Genomic DNA, 16,705 nt, shown 5'->3' on the forward strand with positions numbered 1-16,705 from the left:
AGGACCAGATATTAATTGACCTTTGACCTGCCTCATACATCTACCTAAAGATCTGTTGAGGGAAGACCAAGTCAAACTGTTCAGACCCAAAAAGCTGCCTTGACCAGCATCTATTAACTAGGACTCTTTACCAGCCATTAGGTCCAATTATCAAATGACCCTGAGCAGCTCAGTGCATTCCAATTCTGTAAAGCCATACATATTTCTGCCAGTCTGGCCCATCATTCAAACCCCATATATATCACTCCTACACACCCTGTTCACACATCGCCGGCCCAAGTATTGAACAAGCACAGCTATTGGTGTTAGAGACATCAATAACACTCCAACATAGCACTAAACTACAGTTTTCAATTGGGTATTCCTTGTAATCAAAGGAGGCTTTTATAGTTTTGGATGTTTCTAAATGGAGATAAATTCCTGTCCCACCATCTAACATCTAATATGAAATACAAGTTTTGCTAGATTATGCTACACTTTATTTCTCCAGAGAGACAATATTGATCACATAGAGGAAAGTCGGCTGTCATAACTTGGCTGGATAAAGGTCAGTAAAATGTGGGTCAACATTTTTACTATCTCAATATAAACAAGAATAAACGATGCTGTGTTATGTAACATAGATGGCTTTACAATACGAATTAATACTTTTTATTCTTAAGCCACAACAAATCCAGGTTTCCTTGTTAAGACAAGTGTACTTCAAAGTCAACCGTAAATTTTACAGCAAACACAGCCTTGAATGGTAGAAAACTTGACGTTTCCAAATATTTTAGTAAATACAGCCTAGAATGGTACAAAACTTGATGTGTTTCCAAATATTACAGCAAACACAGAATAGAATGTTGCAAAGCTTGATGTTTCCAAATTTTGTGCAAATACAGTCTTGAATGGTGCAAAGCTTGATGCGTTTCAAAATATTACAGCAAAAACAGCCTAGAATGGTAGAAAACTTGACGTTTCCAAATATTTTAGTAAATACAGCCTAGAATGGTACAAAACTTGATGTTTTTCCAAACACTTAAGCAAAAACAGCCTTGAATGGTACAAAACTTGATGTTTCCAAATATTTTAGTAAATACAGCCTGGAATGGTGCAAAACTTGATGTGTTTCCAAATATTACAGCAAACACAGAATAGAATGTTGCAAAGCTTGATGTTTCCAAATATTACAGCAAAAACAGCCTAGAATGGTAGAAAACTTGACGTTTCCAAACACTTAAGCAAAAACAGCCTTGAATGGTACAAAACTTGATGTTTCCAAATATTTTAGTAAATACAGCCTAGAATGGTGCAAAGCTTGATGTGTTTGCAAATATTACAGCAAACACAGCCTGGAATGGTGCAAAACTTGATGTTTCCAAATATTTTAGTAAATACAGTCTAGAATGGTGCAAAGCTTGATATGTTTCCAAATATTACAGCAAACACAGTCTTGAATGGTATAAAACTTGATGTGTTTCCAAATTTGATTATCACAATAAAAGGTTGAAATATTTCACCTTTTTATCGTATATTTATATCAAAATATACCGAAAATCATGCATTTTATAAAACTGACCAATGTGTTACCAGTATTCAACCTTACATGATATGTATTTTATGTTATATGATCCTTAGCAATTTGTTACATCTTACCTACCACATCACTACTAACAACAACACAATATGTACAGTTTACACCATGTATAGTTTAGAAGTATCATCTGTGTTTCACTTTTCCAAATACAAGCTGAAAAAAATTCTTGGCCCATACATTGTCTTATTAAGTATGATGTTAAACAACTTTTCAATCTAGTCAACACCAGTTCATACTCCAATCATGATCACTAACTATTCTTAAAAATTAAATATATTCGTAGATCATTTAAATGGAAGGAAATTCATAAGATTTTGCCTGAACTGAAGATTTTTAGGTTTTCTTCACAGACACCAAATATTTTGATAGATCATAAATACCTGAAAGCTGTGGTTGATGTTTTTGGTACTGCATTCTGCTACACTAAGATCTGTCAGTTCTATTTCATCGAAGATCACAGACTGCAAAATAAATGCTATGAGTGTTACATGCTATTTTTTGAAGTCTGACAACTTTACGGAGAAGGCTCTCATAAACAATGATTGTTGCCTAACTCCTGTACTAAGTTATAAAGTTTGACTCCTTTACAGAGAGAGCTCTCACAGCCCAAGGTTGTCGCCTAACTCCTGTACTAGGTTATAAAGTTTGACTCCTTTACAGAGAGAGCTCTCACAGCCCAAGGTTGTCGCCTAACTCCTGTACTAGGTTATAAAGTTTGACTCCTTTACAGAGAGAGCTCTCACAGCCCAAGGTTGTCGCCTAACTCCTGTACTAGGTTATAAAGTTTGACTCCTTTACAGAGAGAGCTCTCACAGCCCAAGGTTGTCGCCTAACTCCTGTACTAGGTTATAAAGTTTGACTCCTTTACAGAGAGAGCTCTCACAGCCCAAAGTTGTCACCTAACTCCTGTACTAGGTTATGAAGTTTGACTCCTTTACAGAGAGAGCTCTTACAGCCCAAGGTTGTCGCCTAACTCCTGTACTTGAATATGAAGTTTTAATCATTTACAGAGAGAGCTCTCATAGACCATGAATGTTGCCTAACTAACTTCTATCTTATGTATTTCCTTTACAATGAAATACTGGAAAGGCTGATTTTGTGTCTTTCTATGGATGTTCTTTTTTCAATTCAAAATTGAATTTAAATTTAAAATCAAATTTTTTTTTCAGATGTAATAAATGTAAACAGATATCTTGAACTAAAATTTTAGGAAGCAAACCATCAGCCACTGTATGATTTTTACAAAAATATACATCCAATTGCATGGCCAATATTTCAGTTTTTTCAACTGTGGCCAATTCAAATTTACAAAAAGAGAATTTCAAGCTACTTTCTATTGAGCTGTAAAATGTAAAGCATGATTTTTCATATGTATAAATGTGTACAGACACAGAGTACACATTTTCTGCTTTTATCATTTAATGTAGAAATAAATTTGCTGAGTATCTACTGTAAGTAAAACAAAATTCAATATACCTGCAATACTATCAACTCCATAGTACTTTTCAGCTTACCCTTACTAACAGAATTTCTCTTCAATAAACATTGAAATCTTTTTTGGGATAGAAATATGATAATAAGAATTGAAGTATTTGCCCAAATCAATCACAGAATTATAAGGAGATCTGCAAAAATACAACACTCTAGTATCATTGATAAAATAATAAAGCTGACAATTTTAACTTTGGCTTGATATCATATACTTACAAATATGAATGCGTTCTTTTCCTAGTATAATTTACATAGAGTTGCCTCCCTTTATATAACAGATCTGTAAACTAGTTTCATTACCTTGGTATCTTTTGCATAGTAGAGTCGCCTCCCCTTCAACTTGAAATATCGTCTCTTCCATCTCTGTTAAGGCAGAAATGATAAATTAAAAATTTCACTTAGATCAAGAATTAACGGCCATTTCAACTATATATAAAATTTTTAAATTGTTCAATGTTCTTTAAATTCATTTATATCAGAACTTCAAACAAACTTAAAAATATAAAGCATCCATCATGTTGGATTAGTAGGAAATGTTACTAAATCTCACCTGAAAATTTGTTTGTTTCATGAGGTAGCCTTCTTTGGTCGATGCCTAAAATAGAAATAAAGCATGAAAATGTAATTAACATTTTGAATTTTGTAAAATTATCAAATGAAAAAAATAAACAAGATATTTCACCACTCATTAAATGAAAAGCATTCACTTAATGATTTTGATCTATTTATAGTTCCACATCTCTACCTTGAATAAGCTCATCAGTTCATTTTTTTCTGTGTTTGAAAAGGTGACTAAAAACAGATTCTAGAATTATGAACACAAATCAGTATAAAGATCTAATTAAACGTGGAGAGAGCTAGAATGGACTTTTCCAAGGACAAAGATGTATTTCCTTCTGTCAGTGTCTACACTAATTATAACCTATACATAAATACCCAATAACAAGCTGGTTACTTTCAATGCTGATGTTACTGGAGTGGCTGTTTAAAATCAAGTCACTGCTTTTAAAGATTCTATTCATAAGATAATGTTTATAAGATATGTGTTTAAGTAAAACAGAATTCTTTCCTGGTCCATGTTAAATTATGTGTATGGTCCTTGTAAACCAGACACCTTGGCTATATACATGGTCTGTGTTACCAGACACCTAGGCTATGTACATGGTCTGTGTTACAAGACACCTAGGCTATGTACATGGTCTGTGTTACCAGACACCTAGGCTATGTACATGGTCTGTGTTACCAGACACCTAGGCTTTGTACATGGTCTGTGTACATGGTCTGTGTTATCAGACACCTAGGCTATGTACATGGTCTGTGTTACAAGACACCTAGGATTTGTACATGGTCTGTGTTATCAGACACCTCGGCTATGTACATGGTCTGTGTTACCAGACACCTAGGCTATGTACATGGTCTGTGTTATCAGACACCTAGTCTCTGAACATGGTCTGTGTTACCAGACACCTCAGCTATGTACATGGTCTGTGTTATCAGACACCTAGTCTATGTACATGGTCTGTGTTACCAGACACCTAGTCTCTGTACATGGTCTGTGTTATCAGACACCTCGGCTATGTACATGGTCTGTGTTATCAGACACCTAGTCTCTGAACATGGTCTGTGTCTCTGTACATGGTCTGTGTTATCAGACACCTAGGCTTTGTACATGGTCTGTGTTACCAGACACCTCGGCTTTGTACATGGTCTGTGTTACCAGACACCTAGGCTTTGTACATGGTCTGTGTTATCAGACACCTAGGCTTTGTACATGGTCTGTGTTACCAGACACCTAGGCTATGTACATGGTCTGTGTTACCAGACACCTAGTCTATGTACATGGTCTGTGTTACCAGACACCTAGTCTCTGTACATGGTCTGTGTTACCAGACACCTCGGCTATGTACATGGTCTGTGTTACCAGACACCTAGTCTATGTACATGGTCTGTGTTATCAGACACCTAGTCTCTGTACATGGTCTGTGTTACCAGACACCTCGGCTATGTACATGGTCTGTGTTACCAGACACCTAGTCTCTGTACATGGTCTGTGTTATCAGACACCTCGGCTATGTACATGGTCTGTGTACATGGTCTGTGTGCATGGTCTGTGTTAGCAGACACCTCGGCTATGTACATGGTCTGTGTTACCAGACACCTAGTTTCTGTACATGGTCTGTGTTACCAGACACCTAGGCTATGTACATGGTCTGTGTTACCAGACACCTAGTTTCTGTACATGGTCTGTGTTACCAGACACCTAGGCTATGTACATGGTCTGTGTTACCAGACACCTAGGCTATGTACATGGTCTGTCCTATGTTAAGCTACCATGACTTAACATGCCCCTTTTTTTATTTGATGACTGTGAACTTTATACACAATAGGTGGACATATGAGTACAATGAAACAATTTCATATGATGAAGCAAGCCTGATAAAACTGTCATTTGCCTGTAAAGAACACAAAAGCTACAATTTACCAGGTGCCCTCAACAGCTGGCTACATAACCTATAAAATCATGTTGACCATTTCCTGATACAGTTAATGTATTCAGTCCAATTTTCTAAAGCCTAACACAAGCTATTTCCAACTTGATTATAGCTTAATTTCATAATTTACACATATTTGTGGAGTACAGGAAATTGTTGCAATTGCCCTAAATGTCAGTCCTATTTTTTTTTACCAAACCATATCGTCTAGATACCTGGCAGTGCCCTCAGACAGTGTTGTATCAAATTCATATATATGCATTAATATTTCTATTCTGCCTCAGTTCAGAAATGGTATTGGACCTACATGATATGTCAATTACACTCTTGGGACTTGGTTGGTGTATTGTTTTGATGAACATTCAGTAATACAAACCTGCTAAGTGAATAGATCTAGAGTCATCTAGAAGTATCCACTGTCTCCTGATACCCTTTCCTATATGTACAGAGGATATGACAGTACAGCAGATCTATCATGTTATCAATGAAATAGGGCTTTAACACAACAAGGTGAAAGTCCTTGGGAAATATGCATTGTTCAAACTAACAGATTTGTTTTAGGACCAACTCTGTCTATACATATGATAAGGATATCAAAACATTAGCAATCAAATCCATCTGGTGACCATGACAACTGGCAAATGTTAAAATATCATGAGGCAAATATCATATGACCATATATTACAGTGGACAACACAAAATCCATCAATAAAACAGAAAAAAATTTGAAAACAAGAGGCCCATGGGCCTTAACGGTCATCTGACAAAAAGCAAGCCAAACCTAGAAAGTGGGTTGAGGTCATTCATTTGAACAAACTTGGTAGCCTCTCCTCCAAGCATCTTACAGGCCCAATATCAGCACTCATGGACTTTTGCTTGTTGAGAAGAAGTCGTTTGTATATTTTAACATATTTGACCCCTGTGACCTTGAAAGTGGGCTGAGGTCATTCATTTGAATAAACTTGGTAGCCTTTCCTCCCAGCATGCTACAGACCCAATATCGGCACTCATAGACTTTTGCTTATTGAGATGAAGTCCTTTGTATATTTTAACATATTTGACCCCTGTGACCTTGAAAGTGGGCCAAGGTCATTCATTTGGACAAACTTTGTAGGGCTCCATGCCAGCATGCTATGAGCCAAGTATTAGCCCCCTAGGCCTTCTAGTATTTGAGAAGAAGTTATTTAAAGATTTTGACATATTTGACCCCTGCGACCTTGAAAGTTGTTCAAGGTCATTCATTTAAATAACTTGGTAGCCTTTCCTCCCAGCATGCTACAGACCCAATATCGGCACTCATAGACTTTTGCTTATTGAGATGAAGTCCTTTGTATATTTTAACATATTTGACCCCTGTGACCTTGAAAATGGGCCAAGGTCATTCATTTGAACAAACTTTGTAGGGCTCCATGCCAGCATGCTATGGGCCAAGTATTAGCCCCCTAGGCCTTCTAGTATTTGAGAAGAAGTTATTTAAAGATTTTGACATATTTGACCCCTGCGACCTTGAAAGTTGTTCAAGGTCATTCATTTAAATAAACTTGGTAGCCTTTCGTCCCAGCATGCTACAGACCCAATATCGGCACTCATAGACTTTTGCTTATTGAGATGAAGTCCTTTGTATATTTTAACATATTTGACCCCTGTGACCTTGAAAGTGGGCCAAGGTCATTCATTTGAACAAACTTTGTAGGGCTCCATGCCAGCATGCTATGGGCCAAGTATTAGCCCCCTAGGCCTTCTAGTATTTGAGAAGAAGTTATTTAAAGATTTTGACATATTTGACCCCTGCGACCTTGAAAGTTGTTCAAGGTCATTCATTTAAATAAACTTGGTAGCCTTTCCTCCCAGCATGCTACAGACCCAATATCGGCACTCATAGACTTTTGCTTATTGAGATGAAGTCCTTTGTATATTTTAACATATTTGACCCCTGTGACCTTGAAAGTGGGCCAAGGTCATTCATTTGAACAAACTTTGTAGGGCTCCATGCCAGCATGCTATGGGCCAAGTATTAGCCCCCTAGGCCTTCTAGTATTTGAGAAGAAGTTATTTAAAGATTTTGACATATTTGACCCCTGTGACCTTGAAAGTTGTTCAAGGTCATTCATTTAAACAAACTTGATAGCCCTTCATCCCAGCATGCCACAGGCACAATATCAGCAATCTGAGCCTTTTGGTTATTGAGAAGAAGTTGTTTAAAGATTTTAACATATTTGACCCCTGTGACCTTTAAAGTGGGTCAAGGTCATTCATTTGAACAAACTTGGTAGTCCTTCATCCCAGCATGTCACAGGCCCAATATCTACACTCTGAGCCTTTTGGTTAATGAGAAGAAGTTGTTTAAAGATTTTAACATATTTGACCCCTGTGACCTTGAAAGTGGGTTGAGGTCATTCATTTGAATAAACTTGGTAGCCTTTCCTCCCAGCATGCTACAGACCCAATATCGGCACTCATAGACTTTTGCTTATTGAGATGAAGTCCTTTGTATATTTTAACATATTTGACCCCTGTGACCTTGAAAGTGGGCCAAGGTCATTCATTTGAACAAACTTTGTAGGGCTCCATGCCAGCATGCTATGGGCCAAGTATTAGCCCCCTAGGCCTTCTAGTATTTGAGAAGAAGTTATTTAAAGATTTTGACATATTTGACCCCTGCGACCTTGAAAGTTGTTCAAGGTCATTCATTTAAATAAACTTGGTAGCCCTTCATCCCAGCATGCCACAGGCACAATATCAGCAATCTGAGCCTTTTGGTTATTGAGAAGAAGTTGTTTAAAGATTTTAACATATTTGACCCCTGTGACCTTTAAAGTGGGTCAAGGTCATTCATTTGAACAAACTTGGTAGTCCTTCATCCCAGCATGTCACAGGCCCAATATCTACACTCTGAGCCTTTTGGTTAATGAGAAGAAGTTGTTTAAAGATTTTAAAATATTTGACCCCTGTGACCTTTGAAGTGGGTCAAGGTCATTCATTTGAACAAACTTGGTAGAGCTCCATGCCAGTATCCTCTGTGCCAAGTATTAGCCCCCTAGACCTTCTAGTATTTGAGAAGAAGTCGTTTGAATGAAAAGTTTACGGACGGCGCACGACGCACGGCGCACGGCGGACGACGACGGACGAAGCATGATGACTATAGGTCATCGGACCCTTCGGGTCAGATGACCTAATAAGGGCAAAAGTCATCATGTGACCATGACAACATTGCCACCATGTAACTGTGACAACATACTAGCCACCATGTAACCATGACAACACATTAACCACTCTGAAATCAGTACAACAGACAAGTTGCCATTCAACCAAGACAAAAATTTTGAGGTTTTTCATGTAAAACCAATTTTTATGATGCAATACTTACCATAACGTTATGGAGAATACTAAAGTTATGGTAAGTATTACTGTAATGGAAAGCCACATGTAACAAGTCACCACACTAAGCACTATGGTACCATACAAGGCATTATATTAACAGGAAAACACACTAGCTATCATGTACCAAATAGGACACACCATCCATCATGTAACCTGGACTACGCACTTAACACCATGCAACCAGTATAAACCACTAAACATCCTGTATACAAGAAAACATGATACAATGTACAATACACCAGCTACTAGATACAATGTAATCAAGAAAACAAACTTAACACCATGAAAACAGGACAATACACCAGCCACAATGTAATTAGGACAATACACCAGCCACATTGTAATTAGGACAATACACCAGCCACATTGTAATTAGGACAATACACCAGCCACATTGTAATTAGGACAATACAACAGCCACATTGTAATTAGGACAATACACCAGCCACATTGTAATTAGGACAATACAACAGCCACATTGTAATTAGGACAATACACCAGCCACATTGTAATTAGGACAATACACCAGCCACATTGTAATTAGGACAACACAGTAGCCACATTGTAATTAGGACAATACACCAGCCACATTGTAATTAGGACAATACACCAGCCACATTGTAATTAGGACAATACACCAGCCACATTGTAATTAGGACAATACAAGCCACTGTGTAATTAGGACAATACACCAGCCACATTGTAATTAGGACAACACACCAGCCACATTGTAATTAGGACAATACACATACCACTGTGTAATTAGGACAATACACCAGCCACTGTGTAATTAGGACAACACAGTAGCCACATTGTAATTAGGACAATACACCAGCCACTGTGTAATTAGGACAATACACCAGTCACATTGTAATTAGGACAACACAGTAGCCACATTGTAACCAGGAAAACAAACTTAACACCATGAAACAAGGACAATACACCAGCCACTGTGTAATTAGGACAACACAGTAGCCACATTGTAACCAGGAGAACAAACTTAACACCATGAAACTAGGACAATACACCAGCCACTGTGTAATTAGGACAACACAGTAGCCACATTGTAACCAGGAGAACAAACTTAACACCATGAAACTAGGACAATACACCAGCCACTGTGTAATTAGGACAACACAGTAGCCACATTGTAACCAGGAGAACAAACTTAACACCATGAAACTAGGACAATACACCAGCCACTGTGTAATTAGGACAACACAGTAGCCACATTGTAACCAGGAGAACAAACTTAACACCATGAAACTAGGACAATACACCAGCCACTGTGTAATTAGGACAACACAGTAGCCACATTGTAACCAGGAGAACAAACTTAACACCATGAAACTAGGACAATACACCAGCCACTGTGTAATTAGGACAACACAGTAGCCACATTGTAACCAGGAGAACAAACTTAACACCATGAAACTAGGACAATACACCAGCCACTGTGTAATTAGGACAACACAGTAGCCACATTGTAACCAGGAGAACAAACTTAACACCATGAAACTAGGACAATACACCAGCCACTGTGTAATTAGGACAACACAGTAGCCACATTGTAACCAGGAGAACAAACTTAACACCATGAAACTAGGACAATACACCAGCCACACATGAACCATCATGTGACCATGGCAAAACACTAGCCACCATGTGATCGTGACAACACACAATCCACCTTGTAACCATGGCAAAGCATGGACTACCATGTGACCAGCCCAACAATTTAATTACATTCACCATGCATGTGCCTATAAAGAATGTCTGGTTACAGTGACTAGGTATGGACTGATGAGAGGGCTTGATCACATCCTAATTATCTGTCAACAGGGCATTGACAGTCGCAGGATGGCTGTGAGCTATTTGTATCATCTGTCCATGTGAGAAGATGACCACCCATACACAGACATGGTTTGTGTACATTTGTACAAGTCCCTTGTGATGTATAGATAAAACACTGAAAGGTCAATATGGCCTGATGTTGTCATTTTAATTAAATCCCAGGTTCATTATCTGGTCAGCCCAAGAGACAAACATTTCATTGATTTCTTTGCTACAAGTCTTCATCTTGTATGTAACCTCCTGCTGAACTGGCCACATCACTATCTTTATATCAAATTTAACTCCCCGGACAGTGGCTATGTGTAGACAGAATGTACTGACCTAAACATTGGATTATGTGATTCTCACCAAATTTTAGTATTCCATGTTAAAATCATTTTCCTTCTTCATTCCAATTTAGCATAATCAAGATACACCAATATCTTCAAATTGACCGTCACCAACACATGACAGTCATACAGAGGGGCTTGGCATCTGTCCTTATATAATCTTCTTTGTTCTTTACTAATTGTATCTAATTTCCCCATTGAATGATATTTGAGAATACCTTTTTAGAAAAAGTGATAATTTCTAACAGTCACATCTAAGATCATGTCTCTTTCAGTAAGCTACCCGACTGGCTGTGGCCCTTCATTCCTGAGATGAAAGAAATGACTCGGTCTTTAATCAATTCAACATTTTTTTAATCAATTTGACCAATCCTGTTTTCATGTTGACTTCTAGCTTTTATTAATTAGATGCCCTATAACCTTTGTTTTTTTCTGATCTCCATATAATAACAATATTTATGTATAGTATGAATCACTGTTTCACCTTGTTGAGTCGGAACTCCTGCATGTTGTTAAGTACCAGTTTCTGAAAGGAATCCCAGTGCTTAAAATGAACCTGGCTGTTGTTGGAGTAAACCAATATATTCTTCTCATCTCAATTTTTTTTATTTGAGATTGTTCATTTCATAATATTCAGACTTAGATTCTATATATAGCCAGACTCAATAATATTTGCAAAAACTTGATCATATATTTTAGTTCTATACAAACACAAGCCCCTTTGTTTCATCATTTCATTACATTTCTCTTACCTTTAATCTAAATGTGATTTTTTTTATTGAATATCAACACAATGAACAACAGCAATGTTTTTCATATCTTAATTCTATAGTGAGGAAAAAACTGTCAACCTGCTGTTGACAATTTATAAAGATATATGACAAACACTAACTGCTCCTGTGTGTACAACAAGTATATGGGGAATTTTTATAGCCTTAGCCATGATTTCATTTGGTTCTTTGTATGATCTGAAGTTAGGCCAGCTGGATTCTCCTTGGTATGCTTCGAGGTTCTTTGTTATTTTTTGTTAATTACCTTGTTCTCATTTTTTTAAACCTGACCCTTACTCATTTTGATTGCCCAAGATTTACAAGGTAGGTGAGTTTAATGAATTAGAAACCCCTGACAAATCTGAAGGACGTGGTCCTGTTCTTGTACTTCTTGTGACGCTGACTCATCTATAACACCAGGTCCTTTCTTGTACTTCTTCAGGTCCTGACCCATCTATAACACCAGGTCCTTTCTTGTACTTCTTCAGGTCTTGACCCATCTATAACACCAGGTCCTATTCTTGTACTCCTTCAGGCCCTGACCCATCTATAACACCAGGTCCTATTCTTGTACTTCTTCAGGCCCTGACCCATCTATAACACCAGGTCCTATTCTTGTACTTCTTCAGGTCCTAACTCATCTATAACACCAGGTCCTGTTCTTGTACTTCTGCAGGCCCTGACCCATCTATAACACCAGGTCCTATTCTTGTACTTCTGCAGGCCCTGACCCATCTATAACACCAGGTCCTATTCTTGTACTTCTGCAGGCCCTGACCTATCTATAACACCAGGTCCTATTCTTGTACTTCTTCAGGCCCTGACCTATCTATAACACCAGGTCCTGTTCTTGTACTTCTTCAGGTCCTTACCCATCTATAACACCAGGTCCTGTTCTTGTACTTCTTGTGACGCTGACCCATCTATAACATCAGGTCCTATTCTTGTACTCCTTCAGGCCCAGACCTATCTATAACACCAGGTCCTATTCTTGTACTTCTGCAGGCCCTGACCCATCAATAACACCAGGTCCTATTCTTGTACTTCTGCAGGCCCTGACCTATCTATAACACCAGGTCCTATTCTTGTACTTCTGCAGGCCCTGACCTATCTATAACACCAGGTCCTATTCTTGTACTTCTTCAGACCCTTACCCATCTGAAACAACTGGTCCTGTTCTTCAGACATTTTCCTGTAAATTTTTCTTTGGATCCTATTTTGCCATCAGTTCTGATTTTGAATTATGATTCTGTACGAGTCATTATTCTTTATTAATACACACAGCATCTGCACAATCAAAAAAGTGTTAACAACCCTCGGAATTCATGAGCGTTCCATTAGCACTTCATCAATAACAGACAAAAAAGCATTCCCTTAAGTAAAAAATATATCATACATATATATATATATAGTTTCTACATCACATGCATCATATTATTCAGCATAATTGTCCAAAACAGGTTTTAGAGTTGTAAGTTATTAACCAAATTCCAACGAATCCAGTTAAAGAAAACACATATATGTAATGATGAGTTTAGATATTTAAAAAAAGTTGTAGGTATCTTTAAACATGTCATCTGAGTGTAAAGAGGCAAAATAGGCCTATAATAAATTGCTAATCTACTTTACAGCTTACAAAGTAGACACTGTTGCTTTTTCAAGACATTATCTGCAAACCTGAAATCATATTCTTTATACATGCACTACATGCCATTACTCCAGATGTAATTGCTTGTTGAAAAAGCAAGCTACAGGCCCATTATCAAGACCCTAGAAATTTTGGTGATTGAGAAGAAGTTGCTTAAGCATTTCAACACATTTGACCCCTGTGACCTTGAAAGTTGGTCCTGGGCCTTTTAGTTATTCAGAAGTCATTTTAAAGCATTTGGTACCTGTGACCTTGAAAATGGGCCAATGTCATTCATATCAACAAAATTGATAGCACTTCATCCTAGCATGCTACAGCATACTAATATCATCATCCTGGGCTTTTCCGTTATTGAGAAGAAGTCATTTAAAGATTGTAACATATTTGATACCTGTGACCTTTCAAGTAGATCAAGGTCATTCGTATTAACTAGGGGTCAAATCAACTTTCTGAAGATCAGAAATGATTCTTTACAATCAATGATATTTCAGACCAAATATGGTTAAATCCATATAATCATAAATAAAGAGTACCATTCTGAAGAAAAACATTGACTAATTTTCCCTTTTGGGGCCCGCTCTCCAGTCCCTAGAGGTTGTATCAAATTTCTGAATTTGAGAAATAATTGCCTGAAATGATAACCCTCACCAAATGATGCATCAGACCAAATCTGGTCAAAATCCATCCAGGTATGAAAGAGAAAGAGGGTTTTAAAGAAAAAGTTTAAGCATGACGCACAATGTACTATGCACAATAATGAAAGAGTCACATTGTCTATAGGTCATCTTGACCCTTCGGGTCAGGTGACCTAAAAAATAAATCTCTTATTAGCCTATGCTTATCTTTTTAATTTGAAAATTAACATATGAAAATATCAATGAAATATGAAAGCTTTTGTTATTTCATTTAATTTAACTAGGTACATCACATAATACTAATCTTGATTAGCAATGGAATCAGTGTTATATGTAATAGCAATAGTAAATTCTATTGTTAAGTCTACAGGTAATTGGTGTTGTTGACATGATAAGTGTGTAAAGATACAATACCATTGAGAAGATACATTCCTCGTTAGTAGGGTAATGGACACAGGAACAGAAAACCAACAGCTAAGCACATTATAGAGTGTGTGGTATATGCTACATTCATAGATGTATATTATAGTGTCAACAGCACTGATGTAAATGTCAACAAAGTCGAGATGGTCAAAATTCAGAGAAATTAATTTCTGCATACCGCCTCTTCAGGATCAAGCTAAACAATTTAATAATTGCCAGAACTGTTGTAGGTCATATGGAGGACCTTTTGTAATATTTTATTTTAATTCAAAAATATCTTAAATATTTAAAATTATCAACAACATTTGCTTATTTGATCAATTTTAAGTACTTTATGATATTATATCCCACCTTCACTTTGATATTCGAAAATAATTCTAAATAAGATGAAATAAAAAAATCTGGTTAGTTGTTACTTGTTTGGTAATTTCATATGAAGGAGATAATAAGTTGAATAATTCATATCAACTCCAGACATTGTATGAATTCAAATGAATAAAGTTGGTGGTAAATTCACATTAAAATGTAACCTTGTTAATGGATTGTTCTAATTTTCAGTAAAAAAATCATTTGCAATTTACTTTATATTTTTTTCCTTTTATCAACTTCAAAATTTAAGAACAGTAACAGAAAGTGTTATATATCTGTAACTTGCAGGTTTTTACACAATTAAGTGCTCATATTTCCGATGACTATTTCACGTCCTACTTTAATGTTAGTAACACAAATATGATAATAATGTATTGTACACTTTACTTCAGTACCTCACATTTAAATGAGATGTTTATATTTACACTTTAGAAATTAAATTTGTCATTCTAATTAAACACAGAACCTAAACAAGCTGCTTTCTGTTTGATGTGAAATTTATAATTGAGTCTCAACTATTTTGGCTTTCAAGAAAGAATAAAAAATTAAACAGTGAAATATGAGATATTAAAACAGTTATTCCACAGGAATTTTACCGAATCTTTTTTTTTCTCTAAAATATGCAGTGTGAAATGCTTGTGGATGCATACTATGAATTAAGGAAAAATTGTTCAGAGAATGAAATTTTTCATCCAGACTTTTCTCTCTTTTTTTGAGTCACTACAGCATCATTAGCGAACTGGGAAATCATAAACATGGTCAATTGATGGCAGCATGCATGAATCAGTACTGAAAAAGAGATAGAATGCTGCCATTCCTACCGAAGATTAGGATTCTAAAGAATTTGTTCTATAATCCCTACTGGGTCCTATCTCTTCCATCCCACCAGGCCAACACCCATTGTTTATACAAGTGATTCTCCTTATACCAATAATGCTTTCTACCAAATTTGGTTTAAATAGCCCAGTCTTTCATGACTGGTAGCGATTTAAAGGAAAAGTTGACAGATGCAAACACAGCAGTATCCTATAGCTCACTAGGCCTTGTGGGCCAGGTAAGCAAAATGCTTGGGATCTTTCAACTGCTGTTCCTAAACTTGCTGCTGCTTCACAGAACCAGAACATTCTAACATTCAGACTGGCAATTGCAACCCAAGAAATACTCATGGGTTAAGTTTCATAACTGAAGCCTGAGTAGTGTGTAGACAAGAATCAATCAAACTAGGTACAACATGACAGTAAGTTATGCAAATTTTGTTGAAAATGTCAACTTAAGCTATTGCTATTTTTATATATATCACTGATAGCCCATTTCAAATCAGCTAGGAAGCATTTATCGACCCCAGTCCCAATTAAAAATTGCAATTAAAAAGGTGATCGCATGATTTTTACATGGGGCAGAGGATTATAAACAATACATTGAATGAATAGGGGCTCTAGCATAATTTGGACTGTCATGAACCGATTTCAAAAAGGTCCCGCATTAGCAGTTCTGATGCAATCTGTACATTCCTTTCTGGTTTAAGACATTCCTATTTTGATCTACCATGGTTGCTTTCAAAGTCTCAACAATTCAGGTCCTAATTAGAATCCCTGGCTAAGTACTGGATGGATATAACAGTTGTATGATGCAATTCAATTCATCGCTTGGTTGTATCCCAAGTCTAAATTTGTATTGAAATGTGCTATTTACGTGTTTCTCTTGTAAGTCTTTGCAGAAGAACAATCAAAGCCA

At 36.8% G+C, this 16,705-nt stretch overlaps 1 protein-coding gene across 1 annotated transcript in view; it reads right to left on the reverse strand.

Annotated features, from left to right (window-relative positions):
- Positions 1 to 16,705, reverse strand: part of LOC132561986 (diacylglycerol kinase delta-like) — a 109,064-nt gene that overhangs the window by 79,831 nt on the left and 12,528 nt on the right. Inside the window, exons 3-5 of the mRNA XM_060226713.1 lie at positions 3,621 to 3,665; positions 3,371 to 3,433; positions 1,960 to 2,040 (exon numbers count right to left, since the gene is read on the reverse strand). Of these exons, the coding sequence (XP_060082696.1) occupies positions 1,960 to 2,040; positions 3,371 to 3,433; positions 3,621 to 3,665 (189 nt within the window). The remainder of the gene's footprint in view (positions 1 to 1,959; positions 2,041 to 3,370; positions 3,434 to 3,620; positions 3,666 to 16,705) is intronic.

Source organism: Ylistrum balloti, unplaced genomic scaffold (assembly GCF_031769215.1).
Source record: "Ylistrum balloti isolate Yb309-2 unplaced genomic scaffold, AGI_CSIRO_Ybal_v1 Utg371318, whole genome shotgun sequence".
NCBI lineage: Eukaryota > Metazoa > Mollusca > Bivalvia > Pectinida > Pectinidae > Ylistrum > Ylistrum balloti.